The sequence below is a fragment of the Poecile atricapillus genome, chromosome 6 (assembly GCF_030490865.1).
Source record: "Poecile atricapillus isolate bPoeAtr1 chromosome 6, bPoeAtr1.hap1, whole genome shotgun sequence".
Lineage (NCBI taxonomy): Eukaryota > Metazoa > Chordata > Aves > Passeriformes > Paridae > Poecile > Poecile atricapillus.
The window spans coordinates 20,040,073-20,065,100 of record NC_081254.1 but is presented as its reverse complement, the minus strand read 5'-3'; the positions used below and the strand labels follow the sequence as shown (position 1 = coordinate 20,065,100).

General features: G+C 39.8%; 1 protein-coding gene across 1 annotated transcript; it reads right to left on the bottom strand.

The window, feature by feature from the left end:
• Positions 1-10,004: 10,004 nt before the first annotated feature.
• Positions 10,005-20,209, bottom strand: NPY4R2 (neuropeptide Y receptor Y4-2). Its single transcript, XM_058841931.1, has 3 exons — positions 20,094-20,209; positions 18,727-18,772; positions 10,005-13,272 (listed from the first exon to the last, which is right to left on the bottom strand). Exon 3 carries the CDS (start codon positions 13,154-13,156, stop codon positions 12,023-12,025), a length of 1,134 nt encoding a protein of 377 aa, XP_058697914.1. The 5' UTR covers positions 13,157-13,272; positions 18,727-18,772; positions 20,094-20,209; the 3' UTR covers positions 10,005-12,022.
• Between the last annotated feature and the right edge of the window lie 4,819 nt (positions 20,210-25,028).

The following is a 25,028-nucleotide window of genomic DNA, read 5'->3' as shown; positions in this document are numbered from 1 at the left end:
CCTCAATTGCTTTTTCTTTCTAATTTAATTTGCCTGATGCAGGTACAAATGTCAATTGCATCCTGAACAGTGAAGCTCTTTTAATCATTTTTGGTATATAGATTGGCTGTTTCTCTGATCCTAGTAATCTCACTTTGCAGCCTGTTCTGGTTTCTGTAGATATTTCCTCAATGTGTGTCTCTGTGTTCTGCCTTACGTCCTTGTATAGAGTCACTCTTGGCAGTAATTGCAATTATGTTGCTCTACAACACATCCTCAGGTTGTGTTTGAATTTCTGAGAATTGACTTGTGTTGGGAGCTCAGTGTAATGCTGAGGACAACGTTGTCATCATCCTCCAGCAGTACCTGCAACTCTTGTTTGCTTCAAAGGGCCCTCTTGTACCTTACAGTGGTACCTCAGGAGTTTCATAGATGGGCATCTTTCTTGGTATTGTGGAGAGCAGTACCTCAGTGCAGATTGTGCACCTGCATTGTAGGTACTCCTGAATTTATGCAAGGACCAGATTCTGCTCCTCAGCATTATGATGTATACCTTAAAATCTCTACATCCACACAATATTGAACTAATATTGAATAATTAATGACATAATATCTCTATAGCCCTCAAACAACAACAGCAGGACAATAAGGAAAAATGCAGGGAGTTGTTTTATGTACTCTCCAGAATAACGGTTTGTAGTGGACTTCACCAATTTTCCTGTTCAGTGATAATTTACCTTATGCTGAAGACTGCTAATATTTATATCCATTCAGTTATTGTATGCTGACACTTAGGGGTATGAGTTTCATGTTAACTCCTTGTTTCTGCCACTTTTGTCACTAGGAGACCAAAAAAAGAGTAATTTTAATAAGTAAATATATTTGTTTATATTTGTTTATCCAACTCTTATTACTTACAGAGAGTTACTCAACATCTTCTCTATAGTGCTGTGTAGACAAACCAAAAAAAATGAGGTTGTCCTACTCCACTGTGATCAAGAGAGGAACTAAGCCAGACGAATACAATTAGGCAAGCTAGAGCATGAACAGCATCCAAAATACACAGTTGGAATTCCCTCTGGCACAGTCGTGCTCAAAAACCATGCCATACATTTGCAATAATTACAGAGGGTCAGGAGCTCAGCTTTACAGCTCGTTGGAGAAAACTGACTTTTCACACTAGTACTTCTACCAGACTCTATATGGCTTCTTGTTCTGCGCTCTCCTTGGTATTTTAAGTCGATAAAAATTCCATTGTGGCAATATAGGAACGAAATTTTTTGTTTCAGAACTTAGAAGGCAAAAGTTCAATGTGGGGCACTTTTCCTCCATTTAGTGTGGAGCTTAAATATTTGTTAGGAGCTTCTATAAAACATCCTCTTTGGTGAACTTGTGATGAGGGGAAGCAATTGTAAATGCTGTAGCAATTCTGCTAAGATCAGTCAAAATACTTCATCCAAATTACATGTGAAGTACCTTCTGCTTTATCATAACATTGTTTGCATTGTCCTGTGGGGAAGAATTTTTCATCTTCCTGCTCTGAAAGCCTGTTTAGTTCTATTGCACATCATTAAACAGATGTTGCATTTCATCCAAGAGTTGGTTGTGTTTCAATACTGGATAAAGTGGTTCCTGTAAATAAGGCTTGCAAAATGCTTTCTGTCTGAACAGAACTATGGGCTAGTTTTTATTACATGCTATTATTATAATTATCGGATCTTTTGCTTAATCAGGATGTGCTTAATTAGGATAGCCATTTAATTGGGACATCTCCCAAGGAACCAATTTAGCTCAATGTTATTAGTACTATCTAATCAGGGCAGCTTAGGAAAAAAATTTGCTTTTAAAAAATAGGACCCCAGCAAAAGAAAAGATAACCTGGTGTTTTGCTGGTCTAATGCATCCAGTCCATTTCTCAAGGAACTGCAGGGATGATCTCCTCAAAATAACACAAGACAAACACAATCCTTCTGTTGTAAAAGTATCAGACACGATCTTCACTCCTGCTACTGGCTGCCACCTCCTCATACCAGAATACCCCAACAAATGAGACCCAAGAACTTCATATTGTACCCAACAGGAAAAAAATCTGCCAGACAGAAATGGCAGAATGGAAAATACTACCACAGGAAGGTATTTGCAAGGATATGAAATAAAGCAACAAGTAACAGGTTTTGAAAAGAGAATTGCTCAGAAATTCCTAATAAAGCTGTTGGTCATTGAGATGTTTTATTAATATTTTAGTAAAAAAAAAATAAAATCTATTTGCTCTATCTTAGGTTTTGGAGTTAGTATCATTGTGGTTATACATTCAGCACTGTCCAATGAGATACCTCCACCAAACCAAATCTACTGTTTTAAAGAAACAGAATCATGTAACTTAGGTCTAAATTTCAACAAGTTCAAAGGCAGCATATTTGGTAATAAAATGTAAAACTCCACAGTTGTCAGCAAGCTAGTGTGATCCTAGATGGGGCAGTATGAGCCAGCATACTAGGGCTGAATCCTGGACTGGAAGAGAACAAATTAGTGGGCAGACTTTCAGTAGGTTTAAACCAGTCACATTCCATTGCAACTGCTGCAGACATTGCAATTGCTGCTGGTTTTCATGTGCTGAAGATTTTAGCTTAAGACAGTGAGATGAAGCAGCAATACAATTTGCTGGTGGCACTGGAACAAAGTAGGCCGGGGTGCTGGTGGAATTTCCGTCCATGGAGAAACTAAAACCCCATCCAAACATAGTCCTGAGTATCTTGCTTGTGGCAACCATGCTTGAGCTCAGGGGTTGGAAAAGGTAGCATGAAGAGATCCCTTCTTCCTTCAGATGCTCTGTGTTTCTGTGAAGTTTCTGGTCCCAGTCCCCTCAGAAGAGGTAAAGTACAAATCCAGACACTGTGGGTTTAGTTAGCAGAATGTTGACTTTGGTGGTAAAGCTCATCTAAGAAATCCCAGTCCCCAATGTTCCCCTCTGCATTTTTTTCCATGTGTAAAGTCACTGCCTCTTTATTTGTGATGATAAAATTCTTTATAGGGTCACTGCATCAACTGGATCAATGATAAGGCAGTTTAAAATAACAAACAAGGGTTTTAAAATAATATTTTTTTAAGTCTTATTTTTAAATGCATGTTGTTTCAGCTATGCAATTCCCATCTCTGCTGGGATGTACTGTCACAGACCACAGGATGATGAACAAGTAAGTGGGGGGGAAGTTGAGAAAAGACTAGCATGATGCCTAGGTCCATCATGTATAATTGCACACTGACTTGTGCTGTGTCTTGCAGAAAGCAGGACTATATCTGATTAGTTATCTGGTGTTAACTAACTGAAAAATCAGATCTCTGTCTCCAGGTCACTGTACATATTGGGTCCTCTTTTTATGGAGACAGAGCATACAAAACCTTTGCTTTCCTTAGGTGCAGTTGAGGAGGTCTAATGGTTAACCAAATACTAATTAAAATTGCATAAAAGAATATCTATCAAGTTCTGCACAGGTAGGTGTTCCTCAGGGTCTGGGTGGTTCATTAATACTACAGAGCCTGCAAGAAATAAACTCATTTAAACTAAGTTAATTATAAAATCAAGTGACTCCCCAAGAAGGGGAATCATTTTATTTGTTCCAGTTGTGTGATTGCCCATACTTATTCAGGTCACCTTGTACATCCCCATCTCCTTTCCAGTGCTCTTACCTCTGGATTGAACATGCTGAAGCTGCAGTTTTCAGAGGTTCAGGTATGGTGGAAGTGGATTATTGATTATTGTTCTGGTGTAGGACTGGGTTCAATAGCTGCTCAGGTACAAGCTCCCTGTGGGACTTCAGCATGTCACCTTGGAGCTGAATTTAATATTAGATTTAGATGGAGCTTGGGTATCTGTACTCCAAAAAACGATACTCAAAGCTCTGCCCAACCTTAGACCTCTGCTTTGTGTCACTTCTCTGGTCCCTCTGAAACCCTGCTGTGACCCCTGTTTTGTCACCAATGATGAGCTGTTCACCTTCCCAGTCCCTGCTGCTGCCTGCAGAATGGGAGCTGCCCAGCCTGTGCCTCCCAAAACCCTGCTCCATCAGGTGTGCCTCAGCAGCTTGGGCAGGGCCATGCCCTTCCCTGGCACTCTCACTGGGCTGCTGTGTAGCTGTAAGACCCCTCCTCACTGCCCTGCCAGCAGCAGCAGAAAGCTGTATTTGAAGCACACATAGGTGAACAAAATTATCTGTCTGTGTCTTCAGGGCTCTGAAAAGAGACAGGTAAGGTGTATGCCTACATAATGTATTAGTGTATTCTGTTCTCAAAAGTTAGTTATCTGCACACCCCTACTGCCTGCTGTGGCAAAGAGCAGGTCTGTGGCTGTGTCTGCACTGTGAGTGTGTGTGTGAAAATATCCTGAATATCCATGTGTGTCCTTGTGGCATGTAGGAAAACATCCAGTGGTGTCCAAGCTCACGTGCTCCTGCAGGTGGAAATTAAGAGTAGTTGCCTACACTTATTTCTGTGTATCATCATGGCACTGGGAGGTCTGGAGTTTATTGTATGAGATGCTGCTGGCAGTTATTTACAATTGAAGCATATTAACAGAGGATGCAACACAGACATTCTTTCCTAACAAAGCAGTGATTTGTAAACCTCTATTAAAACAGTTGACAGTGTTTTCCTGAATAGATATTATAAATGCTTTTAAAAAAATTAAAAGTTTGATAAAGAATGGATGTTCCTGGAAGCTGGTAGCACTTATTGACCCCATACCTCTTAGTAATTTGTATTTAGTTATGAAAGGATATATTAAACAGTGTTTGCTCTTAGTATAAAATAGGAGATTGTTGTTGATAAGTGTGCTTAAAATAAGCACCAGTGGTTATTATCATTCCCTCCCTTTAATAACAGACTATACAGAAAAAAGTGAATGCAGCCAGTCAAGCTAATGGCTGAATCATAGCAACAGCATCAATTTATTTGTTTCCAAGTCTAAAAAAACTAATAAAGACTTTGCATGATCTCCTAGATACAAGAGGATTAGGGTTAATGCCTTAAACCTGTCCTTTAAGCTCAAATGCTCTCTCTGTGTGCTCAGATGCTGCCTACTATCCCTTTCAGGTGAAATCTATTTATAAAAATTGATATTGAGTTAAGCTGGTTGAAACAAAGGCACGTTCCTTCTTATTAAACCAGAGAGAAGCTATCAGCAGTTTGGAACTGCCACCAGCCATACCATTTACCAGTCACAACAGTGCACTCATGTGTGCTTTGCAGTGTTTATCATTGCTGCTCCTTTTTGTTCTTTCTAGTGAAACTAATGTGTTGACCTAGGAAGTACTGCACAGTTGGAAATTTAACACAAAAACACTCTTATTCCTCACATAATTTGAGGCAAACAATTTTTTTTACTGCATTCAACCTATTTGCAGAATAAGGGACTATTTTTTTGGCCTTGTTAGTTGTTGTTTGAAAATTTTCAAAATAAAAAATAATTTTTTTTAAGGATTTATTTTTAAAAAGTACTATGTACATTTGTTCCAAGGCCCAGATCCTGAGAAACAGTGTGTTTATGATAGATCTTCAGCATTGTATGTGTATTTTAATCCTGGTATGCTTTTCATATGGTAGTTCTAACCAATTGTGGTTTGTGGAAAACTAATCAGTGAAAATGTTATGGAGCACAAAACCTCAAATTGTCCTCACTTAAAGCCTAACCTTTGCAAATCTGCAATGTAATATATTAATTTTGCATTTAAAATAATTGAACATGTGCTGAATCAGGAGTTTGTTTGCAAATACTTTGCCTGTTGCTCTGAATACAGATAGAACACTTTCTTTTGTTCCAGCCAAGTAACTCCATGCTTCCTTCCCACAAACAGTAAGATACTGCTTATTTAGCAGTGTCTGTAAGAAACTCACCCAGATGCTGAATGCAACTACAATGCCACGAAGCTTTTCCTTGCCGTGCAAGGAAAACGTATTCATCCCATCAAGAGCCACCTTTCACAGACTATTTTTGCAGTTTGCAGGTTTACCAGAAGACCTTTTTGTCTGCTCAAGGAGATGATGTTGCCTGGAGTGGGGCCGTGCATGCCTGTGTGCTGTGTCATATGCCGTGGGGGCTCCTGCGGTGGAAATACGGGTGGTTATGAAAGGCCCTTGCGCAATTTGGGACCGTATGGCTGTACTTCCCCCACGGATTTCAGCACACACTGAATTTTAAATGGGACTGGTGGTATTAGTTCATTTCACCAGCTTTAAAAACCTTTACCACAGTGCTAGCCAGCTTCTGCTATTTTTATAGCCTGGGAACCTTCCCAAACCATAGCCCTGGGGGTACATGTGCGTTATGCTCCTGCAGCAGGCTGTGTATTTATAAGTTTAAACAAAAGCCTCTGCTTGACTGTGTAAATTCCCTTGAGTTTAACATACGTGCTGAGAAGACCATAACTTTCCTGTAGTTTTCAGCTCTCTACTGTGAATGCAGGGTCTTTCAGAAAGTTCAGGAACTTTTCTACAATTGATCTTTAATATAAAGAAATATATGATGCATATAAATAATTTTAGTCATTAAGTCAGCCTATCAACCAAATGAATCAATGCTCAATAGCTTACTAAAGGCATGGCATCAAACAAGTGCATTTTACATGCAACCACTTTGTTGAAATGGAATCAAGACAAATACTTATGAGTGATGAAGTAGTATTTGCCCACTAGCTCCCAACAGGGAGGATGCATATTCCCATAGACTGGATAAGGGACACAGTAATTAATGAACTGAAGTTATGATATTCAAAGACAGAATATTTTTCCAGGAATTTAAGAACAAAACCTAGTCCTAGTTTAAAGAGTTACAGTGCAAGTTCCATGTTCTCTATTAGAATACCTTTTGACTGAAAATCCATCTTTCTACTGTCAGTTTGCATCTTGTGGTATACCACTAAAAGTATTTATTCATATTATTATTATTATTATTATACCATAATTTTATGTGTATCATGGCTATTTTTTTTTTAGTATTTTATCTGGTAATCTGTGTTGTAATTTCTATTGAACAAAACACTTTCTATCATATGTGATGAATACTATAGCACTATTTAACTGAATATTGTTTTACAAAGGGGTGGTGGGTCTCATCAGCTAAAGTTCTATAAAGAAGAACAAAAGGTAGACATCTGTGGAATTAAATTTCAACCTAGGTTTCCATCATCTCTGTGCTGCTACTGTGTTTCATATGAGCATTTATTGGAAGGACAACAAAACAATTCTGACTAAGGCCTAATGAGCATTGTCTGGCAGGAAAGGCATAGTACAGAAGTATAAATCTCAGGCTTATTCTACTTATGACTTCCTGAGTTCAAAGAAGTGACTTTATAGAGCAAACTGAGAAAGGGAGGGAAGGTCATAAAAGCTCTGTGGATTTTGATGCTCATACAATATAAATCCAGATTACACATCATGCTAAGCATCAGCAATTAATGCATTGAAATCAATACTGCTATGAAAATCAGGCCAGTGTTTGATCGATAGGAAACGTGAAGAGAACCACCTATAAAATGAAATTCCGGGTGATCTTGTGAGAAGACACATGGGTCAAAGCAAAAGGATCTCTGAAATGGTCCTCAGGGTATGACATCTCATTTCACAATAATCTCCTTCAGACTGTCAGTCCTCTGATGTGTGTGAGCTCTGTGTTTGCACACAGCAAACCTGTGCTGCCGATGTGCCTGGTGGCTGTCACAGCACTGCTGCCAAGCACTGCAGCAGTTTGTGCCACACGCCTCCAGTCCAGACAGGCACCTGCTGCTATTGCACTCTTCCCTTGTGTGTGCAAGAGAAATAAACCAAAACCTGCTTACAGCACAATCTGCACTCGTTTCTAGGACCTTGGTTTACTTAATCTCAAGCCAGGTCAGAAAAAATTGCCAGTACTTTTAACCAAGTCAAACCACTTTATGAAGGTCAGTAAAATTTTGTTAAATGCCCCACATTGGTTTTCATCTTTCTGGCTGTGGTTCTGGTCAGGGTTCAGTGCCACGTAGGACCCAGCTTCCTGTGCAATCTGAAAAGTCTGTGAAGAGGATATCAGTTCTGGTATCAGAATATTCCAGTGTTCCATGCTGAATTTCTGGAACTTGCATGTTTTCCATTGTTGGCTGCACTGCATCATCCTTCAAAATAATGTGTCAAATTATTAACCTTTCACATTTCAGTGGCTCTTATCACACCATACACTTGTTTTCTCTTGATAAACACTAGTTGAAGACAACATCTTATGTATTTTTTACTATGAAGAGTATTACAGCATTTAACAAAAGCAGGCAGAGAGGTGACACAGACAGTATTACTTTATTGGTTATTATAAGATTCCCTGCAGTGTGTTACTTATATCACAAGAAATAAGTTGTTCTCTTGCTCTGAAACCTTACTGTCCTCTTATAATGTGTCACAAGAGGCAAGATTATGAAAAACTATTTTTAAAAAAGGCAGTGTAAGGTCTTAAAATTGTAGAAACTCATGACTTGCACAACTCCTGCCTATTCGTCCAACATTGCTTTGTCACTCAGTAGCAGAACTTTAAAGAGCTTTCCCAAAACCATCACTGTATATGATGAACACAAAAATGCTCAATGCTTCTTACACATTAACAGGATCTGTTATTTACAGATGGATAAGAGGTATGTAAGCTGGTTCTGGTCTGTTACCTTCTGCTGGGACCGAAGAAACCTAGCCTCCCTTGGCTGCATAAAGCCTCAAGGTGACAAATAAAATGGCTTTTTCAATTATTCAGGCATAATTCCACCCAGACTTGTACTTTCCTTTCTAAGGGAACAGGGAACAGTTGCTACAGAAGTTCTTAAAAACTGACAGGTTACTATCCTCTGCTGCATTTGCACACAGCAGCATACACCTTGGTGTATGCACAGAATGAAGAATTGGTACAGGCATCTTTCCTGTTACATATTCAGTCCTTTGGTACCTAGATATATTTATTTTTCTGTGTTTTCTTTAAAGTTTATTTAGTTACTTTGGAAATTTTAGAGGTTGAAAAACATGTATCTCAGGACGGTAAGTAGATGGATAGACTGCAGCTGGTTGGGAATTCTGAGGATCTGCATTTTTGCAGTTAGATGTATGGGAGCAGTTTGATGGCTTTTAGTGTTTAAATCCTGTAGTTTATGCAGTCCAAAGTCAGTTAGCAATGAACAGTAGTTGACTCCAAACTTGACACTTTGCTTAATCACAAGAGGAAGAAAACATCTGTTTGTTTGCCTGTGTTTGTGTAAAGCTGGATCTGCTTGCTTTATGTATCAACTTGTGTTCATGGAAACAAATTACATTTTGTGAATTACAGTTAAACAGAGTGTCAGATCTCGCTCATATTTCTACCCTTTGCAGGAAGAATTCAGATCTGATGAACAATGCCAGTGCACAGATCTAGTGGCAGGTCTCTGATACACTGTAAGTGCTTCACCAAATGTTTTCATCTGGAACTACTGACAAAGTCAGGTTCATGCAAGTGCAAATGCTAAAGGTAATTGTGGTTCCATTTAAGAAACTGGTGCTTGAAAAGTTACATACTTAAGACCATGTATGAGATAATCTTCTGTGTTCATGTTTAGCAGAGTATTCTTACAATAGCTTTACAGACATCTTAACCAGCTAAATGCTAGAATTCTAACAAGTGTGAAAAACAGGCAGAATTACTCAATTACTTCAATTGATTCTAACTGCAAAAAAATGACAAAGTTGAAACAGTATTTAAGCCTCGAAGTAATATAACATAGTTCTGATATAACTCACACTGATTAGGAGGAGTTACTGTATTTTGTGCTACTTGGCATCCCACGGTGGTTTTGGCTACAGTAACAAATTCAAGATGCATCTAAGATAAAATAAGAGTCCTCTTGTTCTGTGTTTCTAGTAGACTCAATGTCCAGTCTAGAAATCACATTGCATGCAAGCTAATCAAGAGAAACTTCTCAGCATAGCATAGCAAGTAACAAAGGAAAAAAAAAAAAAAAAAAAAAAAAAAAAAAAAAAAAAAGATAGAATCTATTTTAAAAAAGCAAAAATGTCTTGCCACATAGTTGAGGAAGATACAAAAGGTAATCACACACAAAGTCTCTTACTAAGATATACAGGTTCTGGCCAGAATTACAGGGGTGGCTGCATCAAAAAAAGCTTCTGTTGTAAGATTCTGCCCACAAGAATTCAAGGCCAAACTTCAAGTTTTACCACTGAAATCTGTGCACCCAGCTCATGGCAAGGTGTTAACTTCTATTTCTCCCAGCTGAGGACATGATCCCATACTTACTGATAGCTCTTGCTGCCTTATAACATAGGGTTTATCTCTTGTCCTTAGATATTCTGCCCAGCATCCATATTCCTGTCAGTTCACAGCATGGGAAGTCTTTTCCTCACCTATCTTTATACCAATTTGTCTAATCAGAGATCTGCCAGCTAAGGAATTTCTAGTTGTTTGCATAACTTACACTGGACATCTTCAACTCCATGCAAACCTACTGACTGCAACAAGTAACCATTGATTATCATAGAGCAATTCATGTTGGAAATTACCTCAGCTGACCACCTAGTCCAGTCTTCTGCTAAGGTTAGTTTAGCAAATCAGGACAGAATATGCTTCAACATTTCATTATCATTGAACCGGTTGGTCTCCTTTTCTCACTTGCTACCTGTTTTGTTTTGTTTTGTTTTTTAAATCTGTCCCTCAGTATGGCCTTCTTGGGCATGCCTTGATTTCTCAGTAATCACTGAGCAATTTCTCTGTCTCCAGAGGTTAAAATGAATTTATAGTTTGTAGGTTTCCTGAACAAAGGCTACAAATAACACAGTTGTGAAAAAATATGACCTTCATTTTACTAGAGCAATTGACAGTATTCCCTATTTACATGTGGCTTGGCTTCAGCCTGACCTGGATTCCACCTGTGTATTTTCATTGACCTTCTATTGACTTGTTGGAATTTCAGCTTCACCTGTGTTGCTGATGCCAGTGAGCAGGACTGATATCTGACATTGGGTTTTATTTTTTAAGAAAACTGAAATTCTTCATTCATATGCTTATTTCTTTGGAAGTGTATCCACTCTGGAAACACACGAATTCCACAAACATATTTTCACGGTCATTCTGACTTTCTGAATAAGACACTTTGCAATTAAAGTACCAAGAAGATGCTGAAGCAGAATGTCATGTTGCTACCAAGTCCTGTAATCTGGTCGTCTTGTGCCATCATGGCATGAAGTGTCAGCATTGCAGAGCTTTGTGAGGACAGCAATGAGAACTGAATCATTTCCATGTAGATCTGCAGCTGTTTCTCATTGCTTAAAAATAGTTCTCAGTATCATCTCAATGTATTTTGAGTTTAATCCATCAAGTAACATTTTTGTTTGCTGCCAACCCTCATAAGTGTCTATCTTCTTTACATACCAGGATCTTTGTTTCTTGTCTCTACTTGCAGAGGCAACGACTATACTCAAGCCTATGGCAGAGAGAGAAGTTTCATAGAAACAGGCAGTTGTTTCATGTGAAGATTTGAAAGATTACTGTTACTTAATGGGCTGTGAGAGGTGGTAAAGCAAAAAAAAAATTATATTTATGTATCTCTGTTCCACTGGTGTGTCAGCTGTGCATTAAAAAAATCTTACTAATACTGAAAAACTGAGAGTCTTCTCCAACATAACTTTTGGCAGCCCGCAGTGCTGAAACTGACAATCTGGTTTTCTACTGCAGCCATGGTAAAGATAGGAGTTTCACTGATGAACCCCATGTCAGCCTCTGCGCAGCCACAGCTGAGTTACTGATCTTAGAGCAGCTGCTTATACATCAGCCCAGTGTCCTCTGTGTCTGTACCACCTCACTGACACAAAAAGCTTGTGCACCACAGCAGCAGCTGTGAACATTTACAACATTACTTCACTTGTTCTTCCAAAAATCAGGTATTCATGGGGTCCTGTTGATACCCCAGCTCTGGCATCACCAGTTGGTTTATACACCCACAGGTAATAATTGGTGTGTGGTGTCAGTGTACCCTTCTGAAATGTTTTCTGCTCATTAGATAGAATTGTGCCTGCAGTTCAACACCAGGGACCCCTTGGAAATTTCAGTCTGCATGGTGGATAAAGGCAAATGATCATATTCTTCCATTGAGGCAGTGGCTGAATTATGCTGGCAGCTCAGAATCAATGACTTCACTTCTTTTTTGAAGTTGCTGTTTAGGAAACCATAGATAACAGGGTTGACACAGGTGGAAGCCATAGCTACCAGGTGGCACAACGAAAAGATCAGGTTGTGGTGGCAAGGGGAAATGATTTTGTAATTCCAGTCCACGATGGTGTTGAAAACATGCAGTGGTAGCCAGCAAACAGCAAAAGCAGCAACCATTGATGCTAACAACATGTTTATCCTTCTCAGCTGGACAGCTCGGTTGCTGTACTCACTCTTCTCAAACATGTCCTTCCTCTTCTGCAGGCGTAAGTAGATACGCAGGTAGCAAAGGATAATGAAGAACAGAGGGATGCAATATTGCAGGAGCAGTAAAGTGGTAGTGTAGATAAGTTTGTGCTGCTCAGAAGGCCACGAGTTGATACATATTGCCTTATCAGTGGAAAAATTCATGAAGTGTGAGAGCTGCTCATACAACTCATTGGACAGGATGGATGTGGTCAAAAAGGGTAGGGACATGAGACATGCTAAAGTCCAAATCACTCCAATTCCTAGGTAGGCTTGGGAGGTATTTGGCCTCCAGCCAGTCGGGTTTATGATGAGCTGGTGTCTTTCCAGAGCAATAAGGACTAGGGAAAGAATTGACACTGTCACAGTTGTGCACTGAGTGAAAGAAGTCATTTTGCACATGACTTCTCCAAATATCCAGTAGTCCATCATGGTGTAAACAACGGTGAAAGGCAGACAGACAAGACACATAAACAAATCTGAAATTATTAAGTTGGAAATTAGGATATTGGTGACATTGGCCTTTTCCTTCTGCCTGGCAATGACAGCAATCAGACAGATATTTCCCACAATGCCCAGAACAGTCTCCAAGCTGTAAGAGGTGGCCAGAAAGACAGTAAGGTCGGTGATGTTCATGCACTGATTAGAAATGTTCATAGGAAAGCTTCGGCTTGAGCTCCAGTTCTTGCTGATCAGGAAATGAAAAACGTCATTAACAGCTCTTGTCTTATTCATCCTGAATCCCAAAATATTTATCCAAAAGGGTGGTTGTCAAACACAGTCTGAGTCTTCTGGAGCCAGCCTAAAAGCGTTATATCTGTTCTGTCTGGCTGTGGAAGGTCTGGGTATATCTGCAAAGGAAAGGAAAAGAAAAAATATTTTTAGTTATGCTTCAAAAAATTAATCAAAAGGGTAAGGAGGGAGACAGGGAAGCAAATGCCAGGGATTCTGTGTATATTCTGCAGCTCCCTCTTACATAGTTTATTAGATCATAAAATGGAGCGCTTTGCTACAGTGTGGTATGAAAGTCTGTGCAACTCTATTGAATTACGACCATGTTTATTCATCATGAGGTTGTCCCATGGATTTAAGAACATCTTAACTTATTTATTTCACTCAGTGCAGTATCTTGAACATCACTAATGCAGTAGAGTGGTGATACAAGCAAACTGAATCAAAACCCACCCAGGGTAAAAACTGTGTGCAATTCTGGTTTTGCAAGGTTCTGATCCAAAACTGGGCAGAGGACATTGTGAGGCCACATTTACCTTTAGCTGAGCTAAATATCAATGTGAAAAGCAGGACATATTAGGTGCACAAAGCCAACATTAAAATATCTTCTGTTAAATGCATTTGTAATTGCAGCCAGAACTCACATTTGTGCGAAACAATCACCATGCAAAAATTCAGGCTCATCCTCTGGAGGGATATCATGGGAAAATTTTAAAAAAGTCTAAAATATTTCAAAATAGATTCAACATTTTCCAGTTTCTACACAGCTGTGATAGGTCATGGGAACTGCAGTCCAAATTTGTTGATTCCTCATTCTGAATGAACTCTAGTGCCTACGAAGCATAGATATCTCCCCTAACTTGACCATGACAGGGTTTATCAGAAATACAGTCCAGTTGCCTGATTTTGACTTTAAGAGTGAGTGGTTTTGATAGTGTCTTTTAATTCCTTCTGGGAAGATTTTTATTAATTCTCCCTCAGCATAATTTTGCTTTTTTTTTTTTTGCAAGTTTGTTGTAAAAGCATGTTCTATCTGCCAGTGTTCCTGCAGAGACAGACAGGTCTGCTTCATAATCCCTGCTGCAAGCCATGAGCGGGGACTTTCAGTGGGATTCAGGGAGCTGAACCCATGGAGTTAATTGGTGCTGCATAGTTTCGGAAATCTCAGGCACAGGACTGCCTCAACTCTTCCAGATGACTCCTGTGAGCCATAGCAAAGGCTACTTTATAATCCTGACCCTCAAGTCCAAATCCTCTGTGTCCAGGAATCAAAGAAAAAGAAATCTGACTTTTCTGGGAGTTCTCATCAGGCCAGAGGCAGTTCCATGCTGTACAAAGGCTTGTAGTACGAAAAGTAAATAAATACTTGGGTAATTACACTATTTAACCACTGCATGACCCTCTCCTCAGCGATTAAATATCACTCAAGTTTGTGAGGTGGTGAAAAACGTCTGAGATTCAGAAAAAAACAACTGATCAAGATATGAATACATAAATAAAATGGTATAGTGAGCTTATCACTTCAATAGAGCAGCATTCATTGCTGAACAACTGCATGCCTAAAGATAACCAGTACTGTACAAAAAAAAACCCCACTGTCCTATATCTTTTTATTTGCCTTGTCTTTTCCATTATGGATTTTATTGTTTCTAGAGATGTTGTCTCTCAGAAGCTGTAGAAAGCAATAGTGTGCATTAAATAAAAGGATGCTTTGGGTTCATAGTTCTGCTTGATCAGCAAAAATAAATGAGTTCAGTAAATTCTTTTGTTATTTTGCTAGACCTGTTGATTTATCTAACTATATCTCTCTTTTTCTTTCTGTCATCTATCCATATATAGTTTTTAATTTCCTCAGTAGTTTAAATAGTTTAAATGTTAAAGAGGGGCAAAGAGAATTTTCCAAATTGAGAATATAGACATGACTCGTGTCCACTCATTTTTTTGTTGTTGACCAATCCATGTGAACAGATTGATACATTTTCTGGAAGAATAACAAGAGGCAGTGGTGATGTATGGATTCCATATTCACATGCAGGGAGGGTATGGTGGTCTGTTTCAGTGTGAAAATGAATATAGAATGGAAAACCTTCATCCAGCCCCGTAGTTTTTAATGGTTGCTGGCCAGTGGAGATGCTGCAAGTGAAACAGAGCAAAGGGATTGGCAGCTTGCAATATTATTTTGTACCAGTCAGAAGAGATAAGTCCTGGCATTTGGACAGGACAAATAGATTTTGCTGTAAACAAAACACATGAGCTTTTTACTTCTGTCCCAGCCTCATGTCCTTAGCTACAGTATCCTCAACAACAAACACATGGTTCTCTTTTGTTGCTTGAAAAATATGAAAATATGTGAAGTTATTACAAACATCTGTGTCCACAGAGTAAGCCCTCTCAAGGGTCCCAGACACTTTTGGACATGCTGAAGCATCAGTGAGAACTACTAATGCTGAAGGAAATAAAAAAGGAAAGTGGTGGAGCCACCTGAAAAGCAGAAGCCAGATCCCACAGGTTTATGGAGCACATTTCCCAGAGAAATACCAAAGATTGAGCTTGGCTGTGTGTTTGTCACTGACAGTAATTGTGGAGATAAAGAGCATCTCTGGAGGCTCTCAGTGTGTGTTGTTGGGTTAGGAGTTCCCTCTCTTTTGACACCTTGCATTCTGTGGTGTCCCCCACCAGGTGACTGCAGGCACATCCTGACAGTACTGCCCAGAGGTAAATAAGGAATTATCACCCACAGATAAGGGAATTGTGAGAGGGGGACAGGACATGAGTTGTTTGGTGTCTCAAGGGAACCCGTGATGCACAATGAGATGCTTTTAGCCACCTGCCAACCTGATGTCTTGGGAAAAGTCAATGCACAGACCACCTGTGTCTGTAGTTCTCTTTAACTCTTGTTCCATAATGTAAAATGCAGTCCCAGAAAAACAGAGAAATAAATATTGCAGTGACCTTACACTTATGCTTCCTGTTATGGTATCCTTGGGTGGTGGATCCTCAAGGATAGCCACAGCCAAATGATGTGTTTGACTTTCAAGGTGTTTGGTTGCCATTCAGTTTATTCTAAACCAAGAGCCAGTAAAAAGCAATGTGTGCATATTCTGTTTAGACATTTGAATCAAAGGTGAGCTAATACAGCAAGTCACCAGTGCAGTGGGAACAAGGGTGTTAGTCCCCTCATTGTTGATTACCCCAGAAAACATAGCAATGAGATTATGGTCTAAGAAAAACCAGCTTTTTTCTCCAGAAGATGAAGCAATATTTACTTGGCTTGTAGAAGCGTATCTCCTAAATCAGTTTGCTGAGGGAGAGAGAGGGAAAGATTTTTGCTTATTTTTTGCTCATTAGTTTTTAAAGAAGAAAGAGGAATCCTGTTCAGAACTCTTCATGAGTATTGGGAAAGAGTTCAGTAACAAAAACTAAGATGTTCATGAGAGTTTCTTATCCAGTTAAGACAGCAGCATGAGACAGCTTCTCTAAAAAGCAAGTGTCACAAAAATCTGCAGCAAATTAACAGGATACAGAAGGAAGAAGAGAATGAGCTTTCAGATTTAATCTTACTGCAAGTTAAATTCCCCACATGCATACTTGTAGACATTTATCACTCTTATGTTTGTGTTGGAAGCAAGGAAGAAGAGCAGGGAAAGTTTGAAGGGTTTGTCTTAGTGAACAGCACAGCCTTCTAAACTAGCAAATGTCACTCAGCTTGTCTCAAAAAAAATAAACCAAATTATTACTTGTCAGCTCAACAGTCTTGCCTCAGGGCATTATCCTGTATCTCCCAGAAAAATTCCTCAAAGGAAAGGGAATTCTGCAGAAATGAGTCAGGGAAGAAAATATAACCCTCGGTGGGTTTCAAGGAGACTCCTAGACCATAAGTGGCTCAGAGCAGTTAATGCATGACTGCTCTTTTGAGAGACCTCTGGACACAAAGACATCCTGTGAAAACCCCTATAAAAACTAAAGAGTGGGTCATTTTTGCAAAGCTGATCATGATCATCCACTGCCTGTAATCCAGTAACAGTCTCCATAGTTTGATGGACAGTGAAAACCAATTTCCACATCAGACATTAGTCGAAGAAAAAACATGTTTGCAGTGTCTGGCTTCATTATCTGGTACTCAGAAGCACTTGATTATTTATCTCAGAGCCTAACTAGTTGCTCAAACATCTGCTGCTTTCAGTCCATAAGACATTCTGAAAGAAGTAATTCCTAAAAAGATGAGGTGATTGTATCACTTATTTAATGGGTTACAGCAATTACTGGGAGTAAAGCTGCCTGTTGTCTGGTAGAAAAAAAAAAAAAAAAGAGCAATGGAAATGTTCAACAGAATGCCAGAATTCATATTCCAGATATTAATTGAGGTAGTGCAAACTGACTGACAGTCATACCCCCTTTTGGCTGCCAGTGCCACTATTTCAGTAAAGCAGATTTGCCCTGTTTAGCCTTACAGACTAAAGAAAAGTTAAAAATCACTTGGCTATTATTGCAGCTTCCCAGGAAAGCAACACTTAAGTAGAAGAGGACACATGACACTGAGTTTGCACAGACATCCCTCAACAGGGTTAAATCCATAAGGGATTTGGTACAGTGAAAGTTAACGATGGACTTGTCACCTCTTTTTAACTCTGTATTGCAAAAATATTGGGAGAAACTCTCTTGGGTCATTGAAAAAGCCATATAATATAAAAAAGTCTAGAACCTGCATAATTAGGGGATAGAAAAACTTGTATACATTAACATGTTACAATTCTATAACATAAGGGGTGGCATAACTATCCAAGAAAGTGAATTCTTTTTCCCCCCTCACATATGCATGTTTTCAGAGGGAAACCTTTTGGAGCTTACAAAATTCTGTTATGAGTTAATCTTCTCTGATCCTGTAGAAAGAAGGGAAGTTTTACAAAAGCTATTTTTTTTTTTTACAAAAGTTTTACTTCAGCTTTTTATTTTCTGATTAAATTTATAACATCCTTGATAAAGACATGGAGCCAGCTCACAAAAGTAAAATGTGAACAGCAAATCAGCAGACTGGAGATTGGTAGTTAGTCCCTGATTTCTTAAGATCAATGGCCTTAGTGATATGTTTGCTACCCAAGAGAAAAAGAAATGCATTTTTACAAAGGTGATCTTCACCAAAGGAAGTGGTGAATCCATAAAGTATTGGAACACCTTAGCAGACAGTCAGGATATCTGGAGTGATGTGTTGTGTCCTGTCTGAAGCTCATTAGTTGTGTGAGGACCAAGAAATCTCAGAGACTAAGAGATAAGAAGGGTTTTCTAGCGACCAGAGGCACCCAGGAAGGTTCTTCCTGTCACATCACAGGGTGGCAGGGAGCACACTGAACTGCAAAGCCCCCCAGGAAGCTGCCATCTCCCTCTTGCACCCCAAAAGGCAAGAGCCTTTTGCAAAGCTCTGCTCAGTAGATACAAGGGTTGGGCCCTTCATGACAAGTCAAACAGTCTTGATTTATCAAACACAGTCATCTGCTTTTTTAACAATAACAGGTGATAACTTTAATAAAGAGAAAAACTCTTGACCATCTGAAATAGATAATTTAGAAAATTCTTACCAGTTACTGATGGAGAGAATCAGTGCTGTTGGTGCACATTTCTGTTCTGGAAGAAAACAGAAATGTTGTAGGAGTGAAGTAAGATCTTCTGTGCCCTAGCAATGTGGGAGAGAAGCTCTGCTGGCTGTTTCTGTAGGTAATTTGGATGGCATCTCTCTCCCTCTCCCCCTCTCTCTCCCGCCCTCTGTCCTTCCCTCCCTTCAATTTAGCCAATGAATTCTGCTTCATGATTATGGTCTGACTTTGAAGTTCTGGCTCCCTCTGCTGTTGTATAAATATACAAATTCTAGGGATACTTGGGAGGAATAAAACTTCAGAAAAGAGCTGTGAAGTGTCTGATGCCCCCCTTCTCCACATAAGTGTGATCTCAAGTGAAAACAGAGACAAAATACAGACATAGAGCTAATCCTGTTCTTCTTGCTGAGGCAAGATTTCTGTAGGGCTCCAAAGAGGATTTTGCCTGATACTTAAGAGGCCAGTACCCATTTTCTCAGATTTTCCATTCCATCACAGACAGATGTTTAAATTTTCTTTCAGAAGAGTGCACTACAGGTCCTTAGATTGTGAAAAGGGAAGAGGCACACTGATAGTCAGGAAAAGAACCCAGAAATGAAAGAGTACTGAGAAAGGTGGAAATAAAGGGGGGAAAGGGATTTGCAGAAGTGCCAGACTTCTGTGATTTTTTTCCCAGGTCTTTCTCACCAAAAACCAAGATAGAAATCAGAGTTGCAAATTTTTCTCTTGCACTGGGAAAACACACAAACAGAATATTTCCAACAGCTATACCAGAATAAACTAATTTTGGTCTTTATATAAAAATGGTCTCTAGCTACAGTCCATTACATGCAATTAGTCCAGTGGCTAATGGTGCTCTGGAGCCTTTCTAAAGTTGTGATAAGCAGTTGTAGCAAATAGGTATTTCTATTTGTAGGCATGTGGTCTGTTAAGAGAAATCAAATGTTTCAATATCAGAATAAGTGGAAGCTCATATGAAATAAACTAACAGTGAAAACAGTTTTTCATTTATACTGTACTTTTTCTTTAATTTTTTTTCTGGTAACAGCTATTACAGATATGATCATCTACTTCAAGAACTTAGCAGACAGCTTTCAACATTAGAGAAATAATCAAAGCAGAAGTAGGGATATAGGGTTTTTTGGCATTTCTTACGTCTTATAGTACAGAAAAGCCTAGAACTGTGTAAGCTGGACAGTTGTCCACAGTTAACGATTTTTAAATCAGGGGTTGCTTGAGCTGCTCATTATTATCTTACTTTTTTTTTTTTCCAGCCTCCTTTTCAGAGGCTTTATTATCAACTAATTTGAACCAGCACCCCATATCCCAACATTTCCCCTTCACCCAGAAACCTCTGAAGGAGATGAGCTTTCCGATCTGGTGATAGAAAAGGACATGCAGGCTGTGCTCAGGATGAGAAAGAATTAGCCCACACAGATCTTGAGCTTCTGGCCAGCTTTGCAGGAAGTAGAAGATTCTTCCTATCTTGCTGGAGACAGAGAAGCTGAAATTATTTATTTGGCTGGCCTGTACACTTCTGTTTCTTCCCTAATTTATTTATCGTATGTTTATTTGTACTGCTGTTCAAAGCATTAAAGAAAGGGGAGGAAAACCATTAGGAAACAGCAGGCCTTTTCCTGAGGGATATTTGTATTTGTGAAGTTTTTCTTCTGTTCCCCTCAGCTGTAGCATTCCTTAGCCAGGCTTGCCTCCACACCTTCCAAACATTTAAAGATATATTGCGCCACTTTTATCATGTCTCAATTCAGACATTCGGGCAGAGCTTGCAAACCAGCAAATAAACCTCTGCTCTCTTCCTAAAGTCAGTAGAGAGCAGCTGTATCACTGTTCCTGAAGCACTGCTCAGAGCTCTGATGCCCAGGGATCAGGAAATGACTTAGCCACCAGTATCTTGCTATGTCATCTGGGACTTGACAGATTTTTAGGATGAACTTCTCCAGCAAGGTTCTGGCCATTTTGGTGAGGTGAATGGGCCTGCATTAGAGCCCTGTTACACACATGTTCTTTCTGCATCATATCCAAACTGCAGGGTGAAAATGCTCACTATTAATAATCTGATGTGGGAGCAGCACTTGGGTCATTCCATCCCTGCAGACATTCGTGGAGCTGGGACTTACCTGCATCAGCAGCCACTTAGTGTGAGCCAAGAGGTGCAATGGGGCTGGAGCTGCAAGCAGCAGCTGTCCAGACTGTAGTGTAGAGGGGAAAATGCTGCAGCCACCCTGGACTGAGGACAGCAGCAGCAAGAAAAAGATGCTAATGCAAATTTCCTCAGGTGGGTCTGGGTTCAGCACCTTGCTTAAAGGGGTTCTGGTACTTGAGCTGGCTGGTTTGTATCTGGCCATGGTTTGCTTCCCAGTAGGGACTACTGAACAATGGTCTGTAGAGAGTCTCTGTGAGGATCCCAGCCCATTAAGACTTGCAAAATGAACAAGAATATTTGTATGAGGGTGCATAATAATGGAAATTCCACATGGGAAGCAGTGTGGATGTACTGTAGTCCCAGCTATTGATAGTCAAGTGCTGTCAATGGACCAGTCCCATTTGCTATTGGCAGGGGATGGGGTAAAGAAACTGTAGCTGGCATGGCATGGGGCTGTCCTAGCTCCCAGAGAGCAATAAGAAGCCTTGTTCCCATTCTCCACACACAGCACATGCTCCTGTTATGAGAAGGCGCTGGGGAACTGTCCTGCTTGCTCTGCAGCTGGTTACAAAAACAGTTGCACTCCATGGAGACAACACATTTCAAGGGGGTACAGGTGCCTGAAGAAATAACCCCCTGTGCTCTGGCCAAATAACTTCTTCCTGCAAGTAGTTATAGTGACAGCAAGGCCTCTACCAACCAACATTCACTGGGTTGCAATTAAGCATTTCCCTGCAGTGACAGGATTGTCACAGCAGTGGGATTACAGCTGCACTCTGGATGCTTTGAGGGTCTCCTCCAGCATTCTTGTGTCAGATCTTCAGCCATATCAGCCTTCCTTAATGAAGCCCTGATACTCTGTCTCCTTCTTTCCTCTGAGCATGAAATTTCAGAGCCCAGCTCTGCTACAGTACATTTAGCAAATCTAATTGTGTTCCAGCATCTGGAGCCCTGCTCTCTCTGGCACTGCTAAACAGTAAGCAAACAATATCCACAAAGAATAGTACTAGGCACCTGATGACAAAAGCATGTGGAGAAAATGTACCATGGAACAGGACACAGACCATGTGTATGCTAAGTTTATCAGGGCTAGATGGCATCCTTGTAGACATTTCTCAGAAGTTTGGTTTGGCTGCATTTTGTAAGAATCTCTATCTCTTTCTGAAGCAGAATTGCCATTTCAACCATTATCAGCCATCCTTAATTTGTCCATAACATTCATTCCATGGGGGGAGCTATAGAACTGATGTATCTTCACAGGAGTTTTTCTGAACTGCTTAAATGATGTCCAGAAAAGTAGGCTTGTTACTCAGGGGTCCCTAGACAAGCCCTTGTAAATGAATCTAGCATTAGGAAGTTGATAGCATGACACCTTGTATTTATGTCTGTATCTACATCTTCCTCCATAGGTATATATATACACACAAAAATACATATGTATATATTTATATATAACTGGATAAAATTCTCTGATTCATCCTCCTCAAGTAGAGAAGTGAAGGCCCCTCTGATGGTGATGATCCCAGACTGGTTGGGTCATAGCCAGATGCAGGGATGTCCATGGCATTGGTCCCAAGAAGGCACGGGGGATATCATCAAAGGGAGGTGTTACTAGTTCTAACTGACCCTGAGGCCAAGATTAAAAAAGATAAATTATTTTTCTGATTTTACCTGCTTTCTGGAATCACCTTATTGACTGCCATAGGTGGGGTTTTTCTGATAATTGGTAAGCTGTTTTCCTTATTATGTGCAGGTTTTCTGCTTGTATGTTCTCAGCACCACACTTTAATAGACCATGTGACTGTGGTTTTCCACAACAGATATTGAAAGAAGTTGTTGTTTGCATCAGATGAAATGTTTAATTGTAATACACTTCAGGAAGGTAGATGAAAGGCAGATGAAGAAAAGAGCTATTATGTCAGTGTTGAATAAACTGAACACACTCAAATTATTTATCTGGGCCTTTTAAGCTGTACAGCACTCTTTTTATAATTGCTCTTAATATTGTATAAATAGATTTTATAGGATATTTCTCATATTAACTACTTTTATGGACTTTGTACCAGGCACGGTGTAATGCCTAAAGTCTACAAGCTAAACATGATTTATAGTCTAGGTTTCCTATAAAAACAGCTTTCATGGGGCTGTTTGTCAGTAGACTTTGATCCAAACAAGATTATTGCAGGAAATTCTACCCTGGTATGGAAGGCTACAGAGCTATTTATATGGCATTTCTTTGCTGTAGGTTGGACTCCCAGGCATGGGATTGCCATTTTTGTAATGTACCAGTCATCTCCTGGAGAATATGTTCCCTTGTGCATCTGAATTAATGGATTGACCTACACAAGGCACCAAGGTGAGGAGAGGCTTTCAAGGGGCTGTTTTTCTGGTTTGTTTCATCCCATTCTTCTGGTACACGTGTCATTGGGGGAATGTCAATAAGTGTAATAGCATAATGAATCCCTGTGTCTGGCAGCAATTTGTATTATAGCTGTTACTTTAAAAGTTAGATGATTTCCAAATCAATAATTAGATTTACAAACATTTATACACACCATGAATTCTTCTGTTTTCAAGGAGACCAGTCAGTGACTACAATGATTTGATGTATGTGAAAATGTATTTAACTCTGAATCCCAACAGGAAAAAAGCCCATGGTAAAGTTTGTTACAAATGTGTGTAAGATAAACCACCTAGTGTCAGAAACAAGATAGATATGGCACAATTAGAGCTGTGAAAGGCACGAGGCAAACTCATTTCTCTTGAAGCAATGCTGTTTGCTGCTTTCCTCTAAAGGAGAGATACAGAACATATTCAGCATCTGGGGTAGGTGTGAAAGAGGAGAAATACATCATATGGTCTTATCCAACTCCATTGTAGACTTTGCAACTTATCTCAGGATTAGTCTTCTTCACGACTCGGATGGAACAGCTTTTCTTGTGGAATAGGCCAACACAGTTCACTCTGTCATACTTCTTGGGCATTAAAACCCTGTCATTGAGAAAGGCAAAGAGAAAATCAGAAGCTGAGGCGTGGTCTGAGGAGGATACTTACTGAGCTACAGCTATCCTGGAGCATGGATTGACTTGTCCCATGGATGTACATAACAAGTACTATGGGTTAGCATAGGAGGAATACAGAGCCCTGATTGTAGCTGTTTACAGATGAAGTTATTTCCCGATGTTTGTTCTTGTTCAAATGCAGTTCTCACTGGTTATTCTGTTAGAGATTAGTATAAATTCCCACACAAAGGCAAAATATGACTTCCATCTTCCCCATTCAAACTAAAACTTTCTTGATAATAACAATTTAAAGAGTGCTGAATCATCTCAGCATAAATAACTCCCAGCTGGGTCTCTTCTCAGCACAGGCCAACTCTCTCCCTCTTATGGCTGAGAAAAGCTGGGAATATTTCCCTCCAGAAGTTCCTTGAATTGTAGTCTTCCTCACTGATCATTTAGGGACTCTTTCTCCCTCCCCTTAAAAGAAGGATTTTTCTAGTCTTCCAGGAAGATAGCCAGTTCATGTCACTATTCAGGAAGACACTGCTCTCCTTGATGAGTCACTGCCATCCATGAGGCAGAAACACACAAGAAAGCAAATTATCAGCATGTATGTCCTATTTTGATAAGGAGCAAATGTGGGCTCTTGGCAGCATGGCAGGGAAGTTAGCATAGCTGAATAGATGCTTGCAGGCAGGCCAGTGGTTTGGTGCAGAGCTACAGAAACCCACAGGTTCATGTGTTGTGGGGTGTTTAGGTACCTGGAGACAAGTTGGTGAATAGAAAACAGAGGCTAAAGGGAGCCACACACCCAGTTAGTGGCTGAATCAAAAGAAGGACTAGGTGATGAGGAAGAGCTGTGTGCTGGGAACGCATTGTATTTCATTGCTTCTTCCCCAAAAGTCTGTGTGATTGACCAATTATTCTGTTGGTCATGATTAGAGCTAACTGGGAAACAGGAAAAGGAGTTTTGCTCTCATGAGTATGACATTTCAGTGCATGCTTCCAATGAGTTTTTTAAGTCTGAATATTTCAATCAGTTTCTAAATAAACAAACAATAATTATTAGGGTAAACTTACAAGCTGCAGCAAGTCATTGCACCCATCTTACACCTGCACTG

Bases quoted from the DNA above. Each gene is read 5' to 3' on its own strand.
- NPY4R2 (XM_058841931.1), bottom strand. From the start codon at position 13,156: ATGAATAAGACAAGAGCTGTTAATGACGTTTTTCATTTCCTGATCAGC.